This window comes from Mus caroli, unplaced genomic scaffold (genome assembly GCF_978045245.1).
Source record: "Mus caroli unplaced genomic scaffold, Mus_caroli_1 scaffold_8, whole genome shotgun sequence".
Taxonomy (NCBI): domain Eukaryota; kingdom Metazoa; phylum Chordata; class Mammalia; order Rodentia; family Muridae; genus Mus; species Mus caroli.
In genome coordinates, this window is record NW_028227263.1 from 89,752,539 (window position 1) to 89,772,635 (window position 20,097).

The 20,097-nt window shown below is 42.1% G+C and overlaps 1 protein-coding gene across 6 annotated transcripts in view; it reads left to right on the forward strand.

The window, feature by feature from the left end:
• Nucleotides 1-17,564, forward strand: part of Gabra5 (gamma-aminobutyric acid type A receptor subunit alpha5) — a 102,006-nt gene extending 84,442 nt beyond the window's left edge. For all 6 annotated transcript variants that reach the window (XM_021167136.3, XM_029480225.2, XM_029480224.2 and 3 more), the window contains 4 exons: nt 1,366-1,509; nt 4,860-5,012; nt 10,912-11,123; nt 16,364-17,564. In XM_021167136.3, the coding sequence (XP_021022795.1) occupies nt 1,366-1,509; nt 4,860-5,012; nt 10,912-11,123; nt 16,364-16,666 (812 nt within the window). In that variant the 3' untranslated portion in view covers nt 16,667-17,564. The remainder of the gene's footprint in view (nt 1-1,365; nt 1,510-4,859; nt 5,013-10,911; nt 11,124-16,363) is intronic.
• Nucleotides 17,565-20,097: the final 2,533 nt, after the last annotated feature.

The following is a 20,097-nucleotide window of genomic DNA, read 5'->3' on the forward strand; positions in this document are numbered from 1 at the left end:
ACATTTGAGTTGGTCATATGCTTTCTTTAAACCCTTTTCTCTGGGGCTTACCTGGCTCAGATAAAAAGTTCCGTGCCTTAGAGTGGCCCCAAGGCCCTATTGTCACACCCTACCCTCTGTATTATATCACTAGCTTATTTTAGGCATCTAGGGGTTGCCCTGATTGGACCTTGTATCCTGCAGCCTCTTTTATCCCAGACAGTCACTCCTGAGCATCTCTTAGATACCCTAAATGAAGCCTTGTTAAGTCTCCTTCTCTAACAGGCCTCTTCTGTCTTCTCAGCTGGCATGCCTTCACAGCACTTCCTGCCACTTTCTCACACTGTATGCCTTTCCTGTGATAGCTCTTTCTCTCCTCAGAGCATGAATTTCTTGAGGAGAGGTACTTGGATTTGATTTCCATCCAGTCTTTTCCTAATTTTTCTATTTCTGCTAGTGTGGCAAGTTATCACCGACTCTGCAGATTAAAATAACAGTTGTGATTCCCACACAGCCCTATAACCAGAAGCCTACAGTACTTGATAGATTTCACTGTCTCACAAGGTCAGAATCGTGGTGCTGGGAGGGCTGCAGTTTTGCCTGGAGGTTCTGAGTGGACCTGCAGGTTTTCCAGGTGGGATGGAATTCCGTGAGATGTGGCTGTGGGTGAAGTTCTTTTTGCTCTTGTCAACTGCCACCTAGGGCTCATTTCTTCCTTCTTGGTGTGGTCCCTCCCTCCAGTGTCAGAGCCAGTGGCCAGCTGAGTCATTTATTTATTTGCAAATTTACTCCTGGCTCCAGGTTGAGAAAACAGTTTTGATTGGACTGACCCAAAATGATAATCTGAGATAATCTCTGGATTTCCATCCCACTGCTTTTGGCAAGTTGGCAGGCATGAGCTACTGTCAGCCCTCTACCCTGGACACCATGGTCAGTACACAGGGAAAGTTCTGAGTAGGAAGGAGATCTGCATGCTACAACTAAGTGTTACTGTGTAAGTAAGGCAGCCATCTAAATGGCAGGTGTGGGTCCTGCAATCACCCTATTCCACAGATGAAGGAACTGTGGTACAGAATAAGAGACCTATTAAGGTCACTGATCTGCTGGGATGGCAGGCACTTGTCTCAGAGATGACTTTTTTTTTTTTTTTTTTTTTTTGTGAAGTGTGGAAAGAGAAAATGTATGAGGATTGGCACAATCTGTGGCACATTTTGTGCATCAGTTCTATTGATGCAGGGAGGGTCTGACCCATACAGGCACTGCCCTACATGCTTTCTAAGCCCTGGAGGTCGATTCTCAACATCATCCCTCTTCCACTAGCATCTTTGTGTTTCCCCAGTGGAAACCACTCTCTATTTACTCCACTTCCTTTCCCTTCCCATACAGATGCTTACCCTAATTCTGAAGTTGTCTATGTTTGGACCAATGGCTCCACCAAGTCTGTGGTGGTAGCAGAAGATGGCTCCAGACTCAACCAGTACCACCTCATGGGGCAGACAGTAGGCACTGAGAACATCAGCACCAGCACAGGTAAAGATGCCGGACTTGTTGCCTGGGCCTAAGGGGCATCCCATCCCCTGTGGCTCCATGCTCCACTCTGCAGGAGTACAGACCCTATGCAACTACTTTGGCTTCTGTAAGCTCCCTTACAGCTTGACAAAGGGGCACCAGCTGCAGGGACCTGAGAATGGAGAGAGCATGGATCTGTAATGCATGTGGCATCTGCACTATACATGTAGGCCTTGTCTGAAGGTCCAGTTCAATTTTTATATTATCCTTTCCCAAACCTAAGAAACAAGGCAGTCTCTGCAAAATGGGGTATGCATCCTGCTGACTGTCCTCTTGTTTCCTTCCCTGAACATCTCAGAGATCCTCCTGAGGTTGAACCTGGGAAATCAAACTAACAGTAGACAAAGACTGACTAAGGTGATACCAACGAGGAAGCAGATGCTGTCAATCACACAATACTGTCTCTACAGGGCAGTCTGTATTTGCTTCAGCAGATAAAACATGAATGGTGAGGCCCAAGGCATATATACTCAACCTCCACTACCTTGAAGTGGGCCACACCTGTCCTGGCTGAGGGCCAGCAGGGTTTAAGCTATCACCAAGTGGTGGTACTCACTAACAAGAGACACAGCTTGTTTGTTTATGCAATAGGAGAGGAGAGTCTGAAAGAATGGTCTAAACAATGATTGCAATGTGGGCTGAGCACCAAAGAAGCCTTTGTTTACTTTACTGTTTGGTCAATCAAGCAGCTGGTGTAATACACACAAGACATCAAGAGCAAGTCCTTCACCTGTGTGGGCCAGGACAGGGTCCTACTCACCAATAGCACAGTGCAGTGGGCATGTCTGAATGAGAAAGAGAGCCTGAGATGGGAATGTCTCTGTTTAGGTGTCATGCCCTGGGTAAAGGAAGTATAATTTCACGTCTGGCTTTATGGAAATGAAATGAAAGGTATGTAGCAGAATCTGGGATGCTGACACAGGGTGCTGTCTTTGAGAATAGTTTTATACAATTCTCCTGTTCCAACCTGCATTCTACAAAGGTATCATTTTTAAAAGATTTGTCTGGTTTTACTACTAATAAGTCAAAAGTAAGCAATATAGAAACAAAGACAGAAAGAATGCAAAGGAGAATAATTTCAGACCCTACTATATTTTGAATGGCATTTCTTGTCTTCATGTGTTATGGAGGAACAAAATCTAATCTTTTCCAAAGAACAAGATCTTACTACTAGATATATATCCATCTTTCTCTCTATCTTTGCTTCTTTCTTTCATATGAGAGCCTGCTCAGCCTCTTGGCTGCTCCCAGCTGCCCAGACTATTAGATAAAATACCCCTACTCCACCCTGCAGTATGTGTAGGCATTGCTTAGAGCTTTGGTTCCTTTACTGTATGTAAGAAGGTATCTTTTACCTCTTGTTGTCTCTGTGGTTCTATGTCTTAGGACCTCTATAGCAACCTTGCTACACTACGGGCTTTGGTTTAAGCAGCCTCCAACATGCCAATGCCCTGTCTACGCAGCTGGAAGACCACTATACCCGCATAGGCAAGGTTGGAACTGGAGTTTTAATTGAGAATCTCTGCAAGACTCTGCTTGTGATCATAGTAACCCAGCAGCGTAACCCTCAAGTCCTAACACCTGCTTGATACTACTCACTGAAGTAGTATCCAGACCATCCAATGTCCTGTAGTTCTCCAAGCATCCCTTCCATCTCTAGGAAGACACAAACTCATCCAGAAAGCCTCACTCCCATAGACCCATTGCCCACCCATTTTACCTCCTTACCAGTTAACCATTAGGACAGCATCATTTTCAGCAAAAAATGGAAGATCTCCACTTGCCTCCCACACAGCCAGGCAAATCCAGAGAAGGCATTGGGGCATTGCCCAGGAAATCCAGCTTAGAGCAACAGAGGACACTAGTGTCTCTGCTAGATGGCAGAGAGAACGAGCTTCCCAGATAGGTGTCCTGTGTGGCTCCACCTGGGTTGGGAAAGCTCTGGGCCTTGGCAGACAGTAGTGGTCCTGTCCTCCTGGAGCTCAACAGCTGGGTAATAGGGAGGATGTGTTCATTCCCAGCAGAGCTCTGGATGCCTGATTTCTATCTGCAAAGGCTAAATCCTCAGATCCTGATTGCTATAACCTGCAGAGCGGTGAGGGGGGAGGGTAGGGAGCATGACACAGATTAACTGGGGATTAATGAAACACACAAATCTGATTTTCTTCGAAAAAACTGTGCAATAGCAAGGGCCCTTCAGAGGCTAGAGTGAACAAGATTTGCTTATGAAATGACCTTTAAGAAAGCAAGGCAGCAATTCCCACAAAAGTCCCAAGATAAACAACCATAGCATGTATGCAGAGGACCTAGTGCAGACCCATGCAGGCTCCATGATTGTCACTTCAGTTTCTGTGAGCCCCTATGAGCCCTGCTTAGTTGACTCATCCAGACTTGATATGGGGATTTGTGCCCCCATATCTTGTGCCCCATATGTATATAGTCTTACTGCATCTTATTAGGCTGTTTTGGGTTGATACCCCTGGGAGGCCTCCTATTTCCTGAAGGGAAGGGGAGGAGCAGTGGATCTAGGGGAGAGGGAAGGTGGGACTGGGAGAACTGGGAGGAGGGAAGGGAGGGGAGGCTGGAGTTGGGATGTATTGTATGAGAGAAAAATTAGAAAGAAAGAAAAAGAAAGAAGAGAGAGGGGACAACAGAAAGGAAAAAAAAAGTGGACTGCATGATGCCTGTCTCCAGCTAATTCATCTCCAAGGCAACACGGAAGAGGAAGCAGATGCACAAGTTCAGGATACCCAGTCTGCTGTGAGGAAATGTGTTCTATATATGACAAGGAAGTTGCACCCATGAACCATCAGCAGTATTGATTGCCTGAATTACATCAGCATATGATAACACCAATTGACATAATAACGTGGAACAGGAAATTCCCACCCCTAGGTGAAGAGCTCCTGGTGGTCAGAGGGAGCTGAGAGAAGGAGAATCATTTTTCTCCAGGGGCAGGTTGCTGTGTAGGCTGTCCAATCGCCGTGGTCATCTCTGACACACGCATCTTCATACTGTAACAATAGTCATTAAAGAAGATGTCATGACTTTAGGATGAGGGCACTGGAAGAGGGGTTTAGAAATGAGGTGGGGATCATGTATAAAATTCTCAAAAATCACCCAACAAATCATCAACAAAGTACAAAAAAAGAAGTAAAAACAAATCTGGCACCCCTTACTACTAGCTACCTAAGCAAGTAGCACAAGTAAGGAGATTGAAGGCAGAAGAGGGGAAGCATTGTGACCTCTGAGAAGGCCAGTAATCCCGACCCTGGAAGGTAGAACTGATCTCCCGATTTGTGCATTTGCAGGTGAATATACAATCATGACTGCTCATTTCCACCTGAAGAGGAAGATAGGGTACTTTGTCATCCAGACCTACCTTCCCTGCATCATGACTGTCATCTTATCCCAGGTGTCCTTTTGGCTAAATCGAGAATCTGTCCCAGCTAGGACAGTTTTTGGTGAGTAATTCCAAGCCTGGCCTTGGCATAGGTGTCTACAATGACCAGTTCCACAGATACACTTCAACTGTGTGCTAAAGGTGTGGTCCTTATCAGGTAGCAGTGTAGAAAAGAAGTCAGAGTGGGCTTACCAGAGCAGACAAGTTGATTCGGGAAAACCCGAGAAAGGCTTATTCAATCCAAGCGGTATTGATTTAGCAGGAGGAGAGGCATAAAAGAGGCTTTGTGGGTCAGCAGCTGGCTAAGCTCTTCTTTTGCTACAGGATTTTTTTTCCAGTTTCAGTTGTGTCTCAAGAGTTTAGGATGTGTGGCATAGCACCATGCTGTTTTCAATTCCTTCAAACATCTGTTTTGTAGCACGCTCTGTGCTTGTTCTGAGAACCAGGTGTTCAGGTTAAGACATTGGAGCAGTTATGGTATTATCTCCCCTCTTGGTAGAATTTGGGGTTGGAAGCTTTAGGTGATAGAGCCTAGTAAGTCAGGCCATTAGGGGCTTTTCTTTGAAAAGGTAAGGTCATAGTCTCTTAACTCTTAGCCAGCATCAAGTGAGATACTTTGACCCTTCCCATGCCCCTGTCATGGCTAGCTATTCTACCTTGGGCTCCAAATCAACCGAGCCAACTGACCATGAATTAAACCCCCAAAATGTAAATGAAAGCAAATCTTTCCTCTTTCTAAGCTAATTATCTCACATGTTTTGTGACAGTAACAAGAAGCTGATTAATATATATTATTATATATTATTAATACATATTATATATTATATAATATTCTATTATTGCCTCTTCATTGTGACCTTGGAAACAAATGAAGCAATTGGCTAAACTTTTAAAATTAAGAGATAGGATTTCTCTTTGAATGGTAGTTTAGGGAATATTTGTATGCTTGGTTATTATTTCCATTTTTGAAAACCTTTCCTCACTAGAAGGTCTTTTGAAGATTTTAAATTATAAGTATCCCTCCCTTCCTCCTTCTACTTTTTATTCCTCTCTCTCTTTCACTGGAGATCAAATCCAGGTCCTTATGAATGGCAGGCAAGTAGTTTACCACCAAGCTACACTCCTAGGCTGGGCACAGTAGTATTTTTCCAAGTGCTTACAAGGTATTTATTTTTGAATTTTCATACAGATCCCTTTAAAATATACATACTACTTTAAGATCTTCAACAAAATCCTGTCATTCCATTGTATGTACACTAGAACATGGTAGTAGTAAAACACTTTTAGCCCTCTGTGACTATAGGCACTATGTTCTCAGATTCAGAGAACCACAGATAGAAGATGTTTGAAATAATATCGATGCTGCACTAAACATGTACAAACTTGCTGTTATTTCCTGAAAATACAGCACAGTAACTATTTATTTGATGATCTCATTATATAAGGTATTGTAAAGCATCTAAATATGGGTCATTATATGTAAGAGACAACCTGACGAGTCTATGCGGAGGCCATGGTATTTTATCTAAGAGACTCAAATGTTTGTGTGCCTTGGAATCTGAGGGTCCCTGAACCTATCCTCAACAGAAGCTAAATGGTGACTACTGAATGAATTTTCCTGGGAGGCATGAGAAATGTCTGTTCATGCCAGCTGAGTCACCAGTGTTACACCAAAGAAATTATTCCATCCTAGCCTACCTCGTTAAACCAATGACTATCACGGTAACTTATAGGTCATAAGTTGGGGGTTGCTTACTGGAGCAAGCGGATGCAGAGGAGAGCTGCATCTCTGGAGCATGCAGGCAGTTCCATAATGAGCCTACCTTCCCATTACAATCACTCCCTGCCTATATAATTTGGAGGAAAGGCCTTGGGACTCTGATAAGCTGTCTGTCTCTCTTTCCTCTTTTAAGCTTCCTGAGACTTGTCAGTTTCCAGGGCAACTTCCAGAGTTTTCTGGGCTTCCCAGGAAGGAATGTTTCAATTCAGAGGAAGTAGCTGTGTATCAATATTATTGAAGAACAATCTGAAAAATCATCATTGTGTGACCCTAAGACATTAGACACAGCAGAATCTAGCTTAGAAGATTCTTTGCCTTAGTGGATTTGACTGTCCCATCTTGAAGCTCACTGCAGTAGTCAGCTTTTTCTTACTGTAACACAGTACCCATGTTACCCAATCATAAAAGAAGAAAGATCTATTTTGGCTCAGAGTTTTAGAGATAGTTTACTCTGTGGTCATTTGTCTATATTTGCTTTGGGACTGTGGTAAGGCAGCATATTACAGCAAAAGTGTTTACCCATGGCCAGTGCATGTGTATGTGTAAGAGAGAAAGTGAGAGGCAGACAAACAGAGACAGAGGCAGGGGCAGTGATAGAGAAAGTACAGACAGAGACAATTAGGGCTGGACCCTAATACCCCTTCAAGGGCATGATTCTCCCTGTGCTTGGAAAACTATACACCACTCTCCATCACCAGGAGCTGCAGAACGAACCTTTAACACTAGAGGTGTTTGGCTGACACCTGTCTGAACCACAAAACCCACTCTTCTCCCAGTTAAGAAGGGATGCTAAAGGCAATTTGCAGATCTTTTGTGACAGCAGAGGCTCATCTTCTTGTGTGCTGTAAAATACAGTTCACACAGTAGTTCCTACATCTAGTTTTCCTTCCACAATAGGAAAGCATTTGCATGCACCTTGTTTGATGATAGTGTGTAAGAAGCCCAAGAGCCCAGGGCACCCCTGCTCATCACTCTGCTCCCAACTACTAGGTTCCTTACCCCATATTCAATGTAGAATATGTATCAAGGTATGGAGATTGACTCATGGCCAAGGGGCACTCACTCTCCAAGTTGATTGGCCTAATGATCTCCATAGTGGACATTTATTAGTTAGATAAGTGAAAGTATGGGCCACACCGCCTGTGATAGTCTATTTCCTCTGGGAGGTTCTCTGCACATGATCAAACGTTGAATGACCTGAGTAGAGGCCTATTTGAGTGTCTGCACTCAACTATGTGCTCAGCATAAGTCACTGACTGTATTGTTAAGAAAATTCAAAATATAAAATCAAAATGCTTCCTTAGGCATTCATTCCACATTGGTTCAATGTTCTATGAGTTGCAGGTCTCCAAGATGCTGGACCATCATTGGCCCCATCATTGGTTCCACATGGTGTCTGTATCCGAGTTCTATCAAACATCTGGCTTAGAAACAGTGTTGCCTTCTCAGGAGGGTGAGATCCCAAGATTAAGAGGCTGGCAGGATTGGTTTAAACCTGAGGCTTGTGAAGGAGACTCTATTCCAGGAATCTTCCCTTGCCTTTGGTAGGCCTAGGGCATATGGCTGCACATTCCCAGTGTTTCCTGTGTAAGCAAGCATGTAAACTCAGAATTTCCTCTTTTAAAGACTATCAGTCCCAATGCATTAAGGAGCACATTGTCTGCTGACATCATTACTTTCTTAAGAGCCTAGTAGTTCTTTATAAGGTCACAATCCTAAGTAGTTGAGATTAGGACTTCAGTGTGCCAAGTTGAAGGACATCACAGTTTGAGCTATATACACATGTACATTTTTTTTCCTTTTTTTTTTTCCAATTTATTTTTTTTAATTAGGTATTTTCTTCATTTACATTTCAAATGCTATCCCCAAAGTCCCCCAGACCCCCCTCCCACTCCCCTACCCACCCACTCCCACTTCTTGGTCCTGGCATTCCCCTGGTTCTTTTTTTTTTTTAATATTTTTATTACATATTTTCCTCAATTACGTTTCCAATGCTATCCCAAAAGTCCCCCATAGCGCCCCCCCACTTCCCTATCCACCCATTCCCATTCTTTTGGCCCTGGCATTCCCCTATATTGGGGCATATAAAGTTTGCAAGTCCAATGGGCCTCTCTTTCCATTGATGGCTGACTAGGCCATCTTTCGATACATATGCAGCTAGAGACAAGAGCTCCGGGGTTCTAGTTAGTACATCATGTTGTTCCAACAATAGGGTTGCAGATCCCTTTAGCTCCTTGGGTACTTACTCTAGCTTCTCCATTGGGAGCCCTGTGATACATCCAATAGCTGACTGTGAACATCCACTCCTGTGTTTGCTAGGCCCCAGCATCGTCTCACAAGAGACAGCTATATTTGGGTCCTTTCAGCAAAATCTTGCTAGTGTATGCAATGGTGTCAGCGTTTAGAAGTTGATTATGGGATGGATCCCTGGATACGGCAGTCTCTAAATGGTCCATCCTTTCATCACCGCTACGAACTTTGTCTCTGTAACTCCTTCCCTGGGTGTTTTGTTCCCAATTCTAAGAAGGTGCACAGTGTCCACACTTTGGTCTTCATTCTTCTTGAGTTTCATGCGTTTAGCAAATTGTATCTTAAATCTTGGGTATCCTAAGTTTTGGGCTAATATCCACTTATCAGTGAATACATATTGTGTGAGTTCTTTTGTGATTGTGTTACTTCACTCAAGATGATGCCCTCCAGGTCCATCCATTTGGCTAGGAATTTCATAAATTCATTCTTTTTAATAGCTGAGTAGTACTCCATTGTGTAAATGTACCATAATTTCTGTATCCATTCCTCTGTTGAGGGACATCTGGGTTCTTTCCAGCTTCTGGCTATTATAAATAGGGCTGCTATGAACATAGTGGAACATGTGTCCTTTTTACCGGTTGGGACATCTTCTGGATATATGCCCAGGAGAGGTATTGCTGGATCCTCCGGTAGTACTATGTCCAATTTTCTGAGGAACCGCCAGACTGATTTCCAGAGTGGTTGTACAAGCTTGCAATCCCACCAACAATGGAGGAGTGTTCCTCTTTCTCCACATCCTCGCCAGCAACTGCTGTCACCTGAATTTTTGATCTTAGCCATTCTGACTGGTGTGAGGTGGAATCTCAGGGTTGTTTTGATTTGCATTTCCCTGATGATTAAGGATGTTGAACATTTTTTCAGGTGTTTCTCTGCCATTCGGTATTCCTCAGGTGAGAATTCTTTGTTCAGTTCTGAGCCCCATTTTTTAATGGGGTTATTTGACTTTCTGGAGTCCACCTTCTTGAGTTCTTTATATATGTTGGCACATGTACATTTTTAACAGGTACATTTCTGCCACATCCCAAACACAGGTCCACGTTCACAGAAGTGTGTAAGGAGAGACTGTCTAGTCTGTAAGAGTCCCCAGTCCTGACTGCAGAGATGGGCTGTTTCTTCATAGGATGGGAATTTGAGTACACTGCTAAGTGCCTGTAAATATCCAGCTCTCCTGCATGGTGGATATAGTACATGCTTCCGGAAAGTAGCTTAGGTCAGATGCTGACACTTGGCTGATAATACACAAATCTTCCAATGTAAAGTCATGTGTCCTCCAAGCCAAACAACTGCAGTGCTTGTCTAGAGCCACAACAGGCTCAAGGATATTGCCCCTGCTTTGAAGGAGAGAAGGTCTCATCCTGCTACAGAAATGCTCAGGCATCTCTGACATTTCTTTATGGTCAGTGCACAAGAAAGGAACACACTGAATCATTCTGTCTCAGCCCATTGCCTATGAGGTACACTGTAAATCTCCATGAAGCACACTGCTGAGTCCTATGTGAAGGTCACTGACACTCTTCATGTGGCATGCTTGCCTCGGTCCCACAGAGACAAACCACTCATACAAACATCTTTGCAAGTACCAACATTTTCCCGGACTGGTCCAAAGAAAGGGGGTATACTTATATAGAAATCAAACTACAATCCATGCACTCCTCAATTTTTATTGTAGAGGATGAAGACAGTGGGAGCAATTAGATGAGCAATGTTTTCACTGCAGAAAATATGATAATCATGGGGATATTTGAGGAGAAAGGAGTTAGCTAAGGCTAAAGAAAGAGACCTATGTTCTACCATATTCGGGGAGGGAGTTCTGAAAAGGAGCACTGATCTCTGTTCCCACGTTGTACTCTGCCCTCTCTTTATCGAGCAGGAGTGACCACAGTGCTGACCATGACAACACTCAGCATCAGTGCCCGGAATTCGCTGCCCAAAGTGGCCTATGCCACAGCCATGGACTGGTTCATTGCTGTCTGCTATGCATTTGTCTTCTCTGCTCTGATTGAATTTGCCACAGTCAACTACTTTACAAAGAGAGGATGGGCCTGGGATGGCAAGAAAGCCCTGGAAGCAGCTAAAATAAAGGTAAGGGATGGCTTATTATCCCCCTTCTTTTAGGGTCCATTGTCAAGAAAATGGGCCTAATTCTGGGTCCAAATATTTAACGGGAGATTTTTTTTCTTTCTGCTTCCCCTTCCAGAATGATATTTCCTCTTACCTGCAAGGCTCTTTACAGGTTCTTACACATGGTCTAATTTATTTTAAATCAATTTCATTCAAGTAAAAGGTCTGGTGTTCCCTGAATGGCTTGGACTTAACTGGTTAGTTTTGTAATAACAATCCTATCTAGGGATGCTGTGTTTGGGTTTTAACCTCAGTTAAACCACAGCACGTTCTTTTATCCCTAGCTCATGCATTATATCTTCTTTGAAGTAGCCAGCATGTCTTGGAGAGGGTGGACAGCATAATAGAAGTTATCCATCAGCCAAAATGACCCTTGCTTTGAGGGAATGATTTGGTCCACTCAGCTGTGAGCACAGCCAAAATGACCCAGTGCTTTGTGGAAATGATTTGACCCACTCTGCTGTGAGCATGCATAATAGTGTGAAGTGTCACACAGTCATGTGATCTTTCATTGCATGCTTCACACATGATTTCACCCAAATATAAGGAATAACTGAGGGAAAAGAGTAGCACAAGGCCCCAAGCTGATTCACTTCCATGGGGATGAGGAAATTTACAGGTACAGAAAATAAAACCACAGATAATAACCCTCTAGTTACATTATGCACGGGACAGACATTTAAGCAAGTCCTTTGTACTGAGAGAAGGGAAGATGAGTCCTTTCAGGGGAAGATGGAAAGGAGATCTTAATCTATCCTCTGTTAAATAAGCCCAAGGGGAGTCCAGACTGATTGTGGAAGAATAGAGTTAGTTGTCCTGAACCATACTAGCTAGCAAACCTGTGCACTTCCATCCCATGGAGTTCATCTGGTTCTACATCATGGAGCCTGACCCAGTTATGTCTGGGTCAGCATTTGCTTGTCTGGGATTAGATATCTCATTCCTAACTGCCATGTTTTCTCCATTCCTAAGTGGACGTTTATGAAAATTGGTGTTATAGTTTGTATATCCTTGGACCAGGGATTGGCACCATCTGAAGGTGTGGCCTTGTTGGAATAGGTGTGACCTGGTTGGTATGGGTGTGTCACTGTGGGTGTGGGTATAAGATCCTCACCCTAGTTGCCTGGAAGTCAGTCTTCCACTGGCAGCCTTTGGATGAAGACATAGAACTCTCAGCTCCTCCTGCACCATGCCTGCCTGGATACTACCATGGTCCCACCTTGATGATAATGGACTGAACCTCTGAACCTGTAAGCCAGCCCCAATTAAATGTTGTTTTTTTTATAAGACTTGCCTTGGTCATGGTGTCTGTTCACAGCAGTAAAACCCTAACTAAGACAATAGGCTAATATTGAGCTTCTTCATCCAAGTTGTCACTGTGTAGCCCTTTAGAGTTCAGGCAGCCAGCAGAATCTATCTTCCAATAATATGAGGTGGGCTGGTTAACTTCACCTTTCCACATCATCTGTGTTTCTTCCCAACAAACAACCTTCTTGGCTGCATTGGCTTGCCCTTATAAATCTGAAAGTTCAGTGACCTCACTTAACATCTGACTGTCCAGCATATTTTCCCCTATGCCTGTTGCTTCTTCAAGGTGCTGGTTTGAGTTTGTTTTCAGGGCTTGGGGAGACACAAATGATTTGGCTGCTGTGGATGATCTATGGGGTGCTGAAGAAACATTTGTATAAACAGGATGTCCTTGAACTGTTACAGGTTCCATGTAACTGTTCTTTTCTAGGTCTGTGGGGCAAAAGAAGGGAACATAGTTTGACTAATCACCCTCACAGTATACTCCACTGGTCAGCTATATGGGACACCAAGATGATGAGTTGTTCCCCCTGTGCTGAGCCCTACTGCAATGCTAGAAATAATCTTTTTTAATGGAGGTACCAATCTATCAGGCAGGTCAGACACACTCTCGGACTTATAGGCTAAGTGAGAATGAGCATCTTTGTGGGAATCTGTTGCTGTGAGGGGATCATCATGAGAAATGGAGAAAACTTTAAGATCCCAGAAAACGGGCTACACTCTCCATTGTTTCATGCCTATCCCCAAGAAAGGAGGAAGAAGTGAGGTGAGACAGAAGATTATGATGCTCTGTGCATGGGCTCAGTAGAGCCTCAAATAATCCCTTTTGAAACTCTGAAGCAAGTCAGAGCACATGGTATGGAAGTGATGCTTCCGTCTCACTGGCTAACATGTGGGTGTTGAATGACATTCTTCCTGGGGGAATCATGAACAAGCATCATGCATCCAAGGCAGGGAACTGACCACAAATAGTTCTAAAACCCAACACAGTGAACCCATTAATTATACTGGGGTTATAGAAATATAAGTGAGGAGTTACTTACAGGAGAACAACTGACTCAAAGGCATCTGAATCACCAAAGCCAGTGGATCACAAAACTGACGCACATTGTATGACCTGCAGACCGCTCAACAGCCTGAGGAGTGTCTATTCCAGTTAGTTCAGTTGGCTGGAGCCTTCTCTGAACAGCCTGGCTGTTCTTCTAGGTGGTTCATGTGATCTGATCCTTGATGAGGCAGATTGCTTTGTCTGAGAGTGACTGTTGGCAATCTTTCCAGCTTACATATGCTTGCAGAGGGGAAGCCAGTGAATGTGGTCAGCTTCAGGGACTTCCTAGAGGTATTTTAAGTTGTATGCTTCCTAAGCTCCAGTAGCTTGTGGTTTGCCCTCCCTGTAAGCAGGCTGTTGTCTTAATGAGAAAACTCTAACATGGAAGGTTTAAATCTCTCCAGGAAACAGTTACACAGCCATGGGTCTACCTTCTAAGGACAATTGTGGCTAGAAAAGACTAGGCAGCTTTCTATGGCTGAGGCTGTTTTTTAAGTTGCTGACTGCTGGCTTATGTTTCTGATAGCTGGACAGAAAGTACTTTCTGGAAGAGGGATCCATGTGGATCTCTATGTGAGGAAAACCCACCTGAACTTTACTCTATATTGTGCTGTTTCTGTTCTCTCTTCGTGCTTGTCTCTCATAGTTCAAAGCACATGTCACCATGAAGGGCAGTATGGTCATCTTTCCATGTCTGCAGGTCCCATATCTTTGATACAACTAACCACAGTTCAAAATGTTTGAGAAAAATATTGAGTATATACTGAAAAAGTACAGAATTTGATTTTTGGTTATTCACTAAGCAATAAAAAAAGAACAAGTATTTGCAGTGTTAACTTGCATTGGGCATTAGAAGTCATTTAAAGAATTTAAAGCATGTGAGAGAATGCCCTCAGGCAATGGGCAAACAAACACTAAGCTATTTTATATATAATTCTTGTGTAGCATCTTCTTTTGATAAATACGTGCCGATTAAAAGAATTTTGTCTTCTGTTGTGTTCTTTCTCTGATTCTGAAAGATGATAATTGTTTAGAGTAGTTAGTCACACTTACTAATATTCTGGAAGACAGGCATGAAGCCTACATGGTGGTTTTCTGCAGCATGGACTGCTTCCTGTCCATCTGCTCTGATAGTCCCTAGGGGGTCACATGCTCCTTACATCTGGCTCAGCACTTGCTTTTCATTTATTCTTACCTCCACCTCCCTCCTTCTGCTCTCTTCTTGTTATCATTCCATATCTTTGCTGGCTGACATGTTTTTCATAACTAGAATACAGCTTTATTTATATTTTATTTAATGAAATGGCATTATATTGATAATGAAATTGAAATGAAATTTAAACTAATATTTTATCATGTATATTTTTAAACATACAGCAATGTTTAAAATGTTTCTGCTCATAAATTTTACTATGTTTATGTTATAACAATCTATGCACCATCTTTATCTATCCATCATTCTACTTAGCACCCATCCATTCATCTACAAATCTATTCATCTATCATCTGTCATCCATTCAACCATCTATTATCCATGTGTCCATTTATGATCTGTACATTATTATTTATTCACCAATATATTTTCATCAATCGCCCATTTTATTTTCTTTCTTTTCTTTTTTTTGGGGGGATTATATCAATGTTCTTTTCTTAATTTTAATTAGGTATTTTCTTCATTTACATTTCCAATCAAAATAAATTCCATGCGTACCATTAACCAGAGTTCAGTGTGAGTTATTATTTATTTAATTCCCTTGGAGGAAAATTTATCCAACATAAAGTACACAAACAGGCATATCTTTGTTTAGTTCATGCAAACACACACTCCTGTGTCCCCAAAATTATCACATCATTAGTAATTAGGAAACTCTCTATATATATCTAAACAGCTCCTGTTCTCACCTCTCTAAATGTAACCACAGTTCTTATTTTTACACATTAAGTTTATAACCTGTTCTAGAATTCCATATACAATTAAAACAAAGAAGCAAACCAAAACACAAGACAGCATGAACAAGACATTTGCCGGATCCAGAATAGTCCCAACTGGAGACCGCACATATGTCCATCAAAAAGACATAATTATACATTCTGAAAAGAAATGATACTCAACAATAAAAGACATATGGGGGACTTTTGGGATAGCATTGGAAATGTAAATGAGGAAAATACCTAATAAAAATATTTTTTAAAAAAAGACATTTTCATTGTGCTGTTTAAAGCAGATGCATGGCTGATTCTTGGGAACCCTTTTTGAGATACACCTTGCATCAAGGACTTCTTACTGTAGTCAGCATTTCAAATTACTCTCCCTTTAATTATTCTCTAAATGTCATTCTTTAGAATGTTTCTCATGTCTCTAGCTGCATATGTATGTATGAGTCGGCCATCAGTGGAAAGAGAGGCCCATTGGTCATGCAAACTTTATATGCCTCAGTATAGGGGAATGCCAGGGCAAAGAAGTGGGAGTGGGTGGGTGGGGGAGTGGGTGGGATAGCGTGTGGGGGACTTTTGGGATAGCATTGGAAATGTAAATGAAATAAATACCTAGTAAAAAACAAACAAACTGCATAGACTATTCACTCCCAAGGGCTCACTTAAATAAAGAAATGCTTGTTACAGTGATCTTAATTCAGTTTATAGTAGATTCCTGAGAAATACTAAACACTAACATCAATAAGGACTCGTGCACACCCACGCCTATCTGCTGCGGGATTCTAGGCTTGCAAGAGGCCTATCCTCTCCCAGCACCGAGCTCATATTCATTGTCTCTTTTGAAGACAGACTGTGAGACCTTATCCAGGAGCTGAAAGGTGACATATCTTTACCTTCTTATATTTTGCAGAAAAAAGAACGTGAACTCATACTAAATAAGTCAACAAATGCTTTTACAACTGGAAAGCTGACCCATCCTCCAAACATCCCAAAAGAGCAACCTCCAGCTGGGACCGTGAATGCACCCACAGTCTCCATCAAAGCTTCTGAAGAGAAGACTGCAGAGAGTAAAAAGACATACAACAGCATCAGCAAGATCGACAAAATGTCCCGGATTGTGTTCCCCATCTTGTTTGGCACTTTCAACTTAGTTTACTGGGCAACATATTTGAATAGAGAGCCCGTGATAAAAGGGGCCACCTCTCCAAAGTAAGCCAGGAAACCCTACTCCCACAGAAATGAAGCTGAGGAGAGAGGTCGAGCTCACAGAGACTCTCTGGGCGCTGTCTTTCAGGAAATTTTGCATGTTTAATAATATGTACAAATAATATTGCCTTGATGTTTCTACGTGTAACTTCAAATGTTTCAAGGATGTACCCTTAATAAACCAAGCAAATGGCCTTCTAGAACAATGACGGGAGGCAATGACTGACTCTCAGATGCTCAGCGCCCTAACATCAATAGTTTACAAACGAGAGAAGTATATTTTTAACTGTTCTGAGTATATGACATTTTTATACTTCGAATGCCATTTCATACGGTTTTTCCCAGCCAACAGAACATTTTAGGGAACTCCTGTGATGACCACTTCACAGGTGAAAAAAAGCAAAGAACCTGGGGTACACGCTGTTCATGAAGAGCAAACGGTGGACATTTAAGTCCAGTACGAATTGCCTTTAACAATTCTTCTTGTTCTGAAATTAGAAAACTACTGCATGAACTGACATTAAGAAATAGAATAAGCAAACATTTATGCAGACAAATTTAATGACAAGCACATAGTGTCTTAGATTAGCAGATCAAATAGTTCCCCCAAGGAAAAGAAATCAACTAATTCAAAGTTAATTTTGGTTTTTGTGGAAAATAAATCTATTTCTCACCCCATCCCAACACCTCAAAAACCTTAATAATGACTAAGAAAAAAACAATCTTAAAACCTTAAAGCAACAAGGCCTTGGTCTTTGGAGGCAGAACTCTGTGACCATTGTTTCTGGACGCCGGCTCCTCTTGCTGCCGATTCAGCGCTGAGAAATTGTAACTGAGTTATTTTCTGTTTTATTGCCCTGTACATATTTCACGGTTGGATTATCGCTCTGTTAGCTTTTGTATATGAATCTTAAATGTTCATTAAAAAAATGTAAAAATCACCTGGTCTTATGCCATGTAATTTATAATTTAGATTTAATTTTTGACTAAGTCCCTAAAAAAGGTGTAAGAAAATCTCATGAGGGGAAAAAAAAACCAACAACAACCAAACAAAGAGAGTTAAAACTTAGTGGGATACCCCTACTCTTCCAACATAATTATGCAGAAGGATGCTCATAGAGGATACTGTTGATGTGACAAGGGTAGACAGATACAGCCAGTGTGTCTTCTGACCACAGATCTGCATGTGCTCTCCTCATCACATTTCCAGTGTTTTCTACAGACATAAGGACTATGGATCCTGACCGTACAACTCCCTTATGGGCCTGATGACAGCTGTTCTTGGTTTTGTGCCCTTCTTTCTGGGTCAGAAGATTGCTGGATCTGGCCATACAACCTCTCTTAATGGAACTCTGGTTCTAGTCATATCCCTCTCTTTTAAGGGCCTGGTGAATGCTGGTCCTAGCTCAGCACCTGATTTCAGTTGTTCATCAATAGTCAGACAGAGTAGAACAATTGGTGCACATACTCACGGTTTGAATAAATAATAAATAATTAACAGTTTTCAATGAATAGGCTCTGTCCTGAATTTGGAACTCTAGAATTATAACATAGGAGTTATAACTATCAAGAAAATAAAATTGATGATTAGGTCTGCTTTGACAAGGTAGGTACCATGCAAATATCCCAATTCACTTTCTTAGTATGTTTTCTTATACATAATTGTTGTGTGTAATTTTATAAAACCATGCTTGCTCCTTGCTCAGTGCCCACCTATGCTATGTTCTGAGATCAGTTGCTGCCATCAGCTGTCCCACTCAGCCCCAAAGGTTAGCTTTGCCAAGCCACCCTGGTCTCACTCAGCTCCGCCAAGCTGCCAACTTGTGTTTTTCCCAAGAACACTACAGGTTCCTCTGTGCCTATTCCTCTAGCCGTCTGCCTTCTCCTCTTGCCCACCTTAGCTGCAAATGGAAAACACCAGACAGCCTTAATATTTAAAAACTTTCAAATAACTCAATGGCTTGGTGAAGAATCTATTGCTCTAAACACATCAGTTAGAATTCTGCCCGGGCAGAGGCCACCATCTGTTCAAGTTGCCCCAGACCTTACATAGTTCTAGCTCCTCTCCCCAAAACCTGGCAGAAAAGCCTCCCCTCCCTCTCGTCTCCTCCTCTTCCTCCTGGAACCCAGAAATCCCACCTTTCTCTCTTCACCCAGCAATTAGCTTCCATCATCTTTATTGACACTATCAAGAACCAATTAGAGAAATAACACCTTCATCTGTGCATGTGCATTTGGACACATACTTATTCATGTATGTACATTTGTGTTTATGGGTGCCAGTACCTCTGTGTGCTCATGTGGAGACAATGTTGACATCAGATGGTTTCTTTAGTTTATCTCTGCCTTATTTTTTGAGATAGGCTATGGCACGAAATCTGGAGGTCACCATTTCAGCTAGACTAGCTGGCCAGCAAGCCCCTGCTATGCTCCTTTCTCCAACTTCCCAGTGCTAGTATTACGGGCACACAAAGGCACACCTGACTTTTTACATGCACACTGAAGATCAAGATGAGGTCTTTATGCTTGTGAAGCAAGCACTCTCCTGATACAACTATTTCACCGCTTCCTCCACTATTCTTTATACAGCAATGCTCAGTGTCTCAAAAGAAGAGTGACAGAGGCCACTCTAAAATGCTATGGAAGCATTTCCCTGAAATATGGCAATGACATCTGTAGCATGACATGTTTTCATTATACATAATGTGAAAGCCTCCTGGGAAAACCAGAGAGCTAAGGTTCAGTGTGGAGTCTGATTTCCAGTACTTTTTTAGTTCTGGATTTTTATCCTCTCCTTACTGCTCAGCATCACACTGCAGTTGTAAGAAGATGGAAGAGGAAATATTAAAATGTTTACATGTGTCAACACCCATCTTGAATTTCTTACTTTCAATAGATAATGACACCTTCTTCACCAGGTTGCACTGAATATCTTAAGGTGTGGCTTTTGCACCAAAGTCCTTGCTGAGCATTTTGGAGACTGCCCATTTTATGCTGCTGAACCTGTAATCTGATGAATATTGAACAAAAAAGATAATCACATTGTTTTCCATTCTCTGATTTTGTGTTGTAGACCTCCTCAGAGTTTGTTATTTGTAATGAGAACATAATAAAGATTCACCTTGGGGGAATGATGACAAGGCAAGCAATAACATTTCCAAAGATAATTATAAATTATACTGCTCTACTTTTAGAGAAGAATATTTAAATGTCTCTCTTTTTTTTTTTTACATCACCACAAATATAAAAGAAAGTGGTCTTAACAGTACACCATCAGTACTTTGTATATCCTTTCTCATGAGTCTAAAGCTTTGAATGAGGTTGACATAAAAGTACGTGTTTGCTCTCGATGATTTTGTTCACCTGCTTGAGGAGTAACTAAAATTGTCCAGTAAATGCAATCTGTTGAGGACAGGGAAGAGGCTGTAAACCATTTGT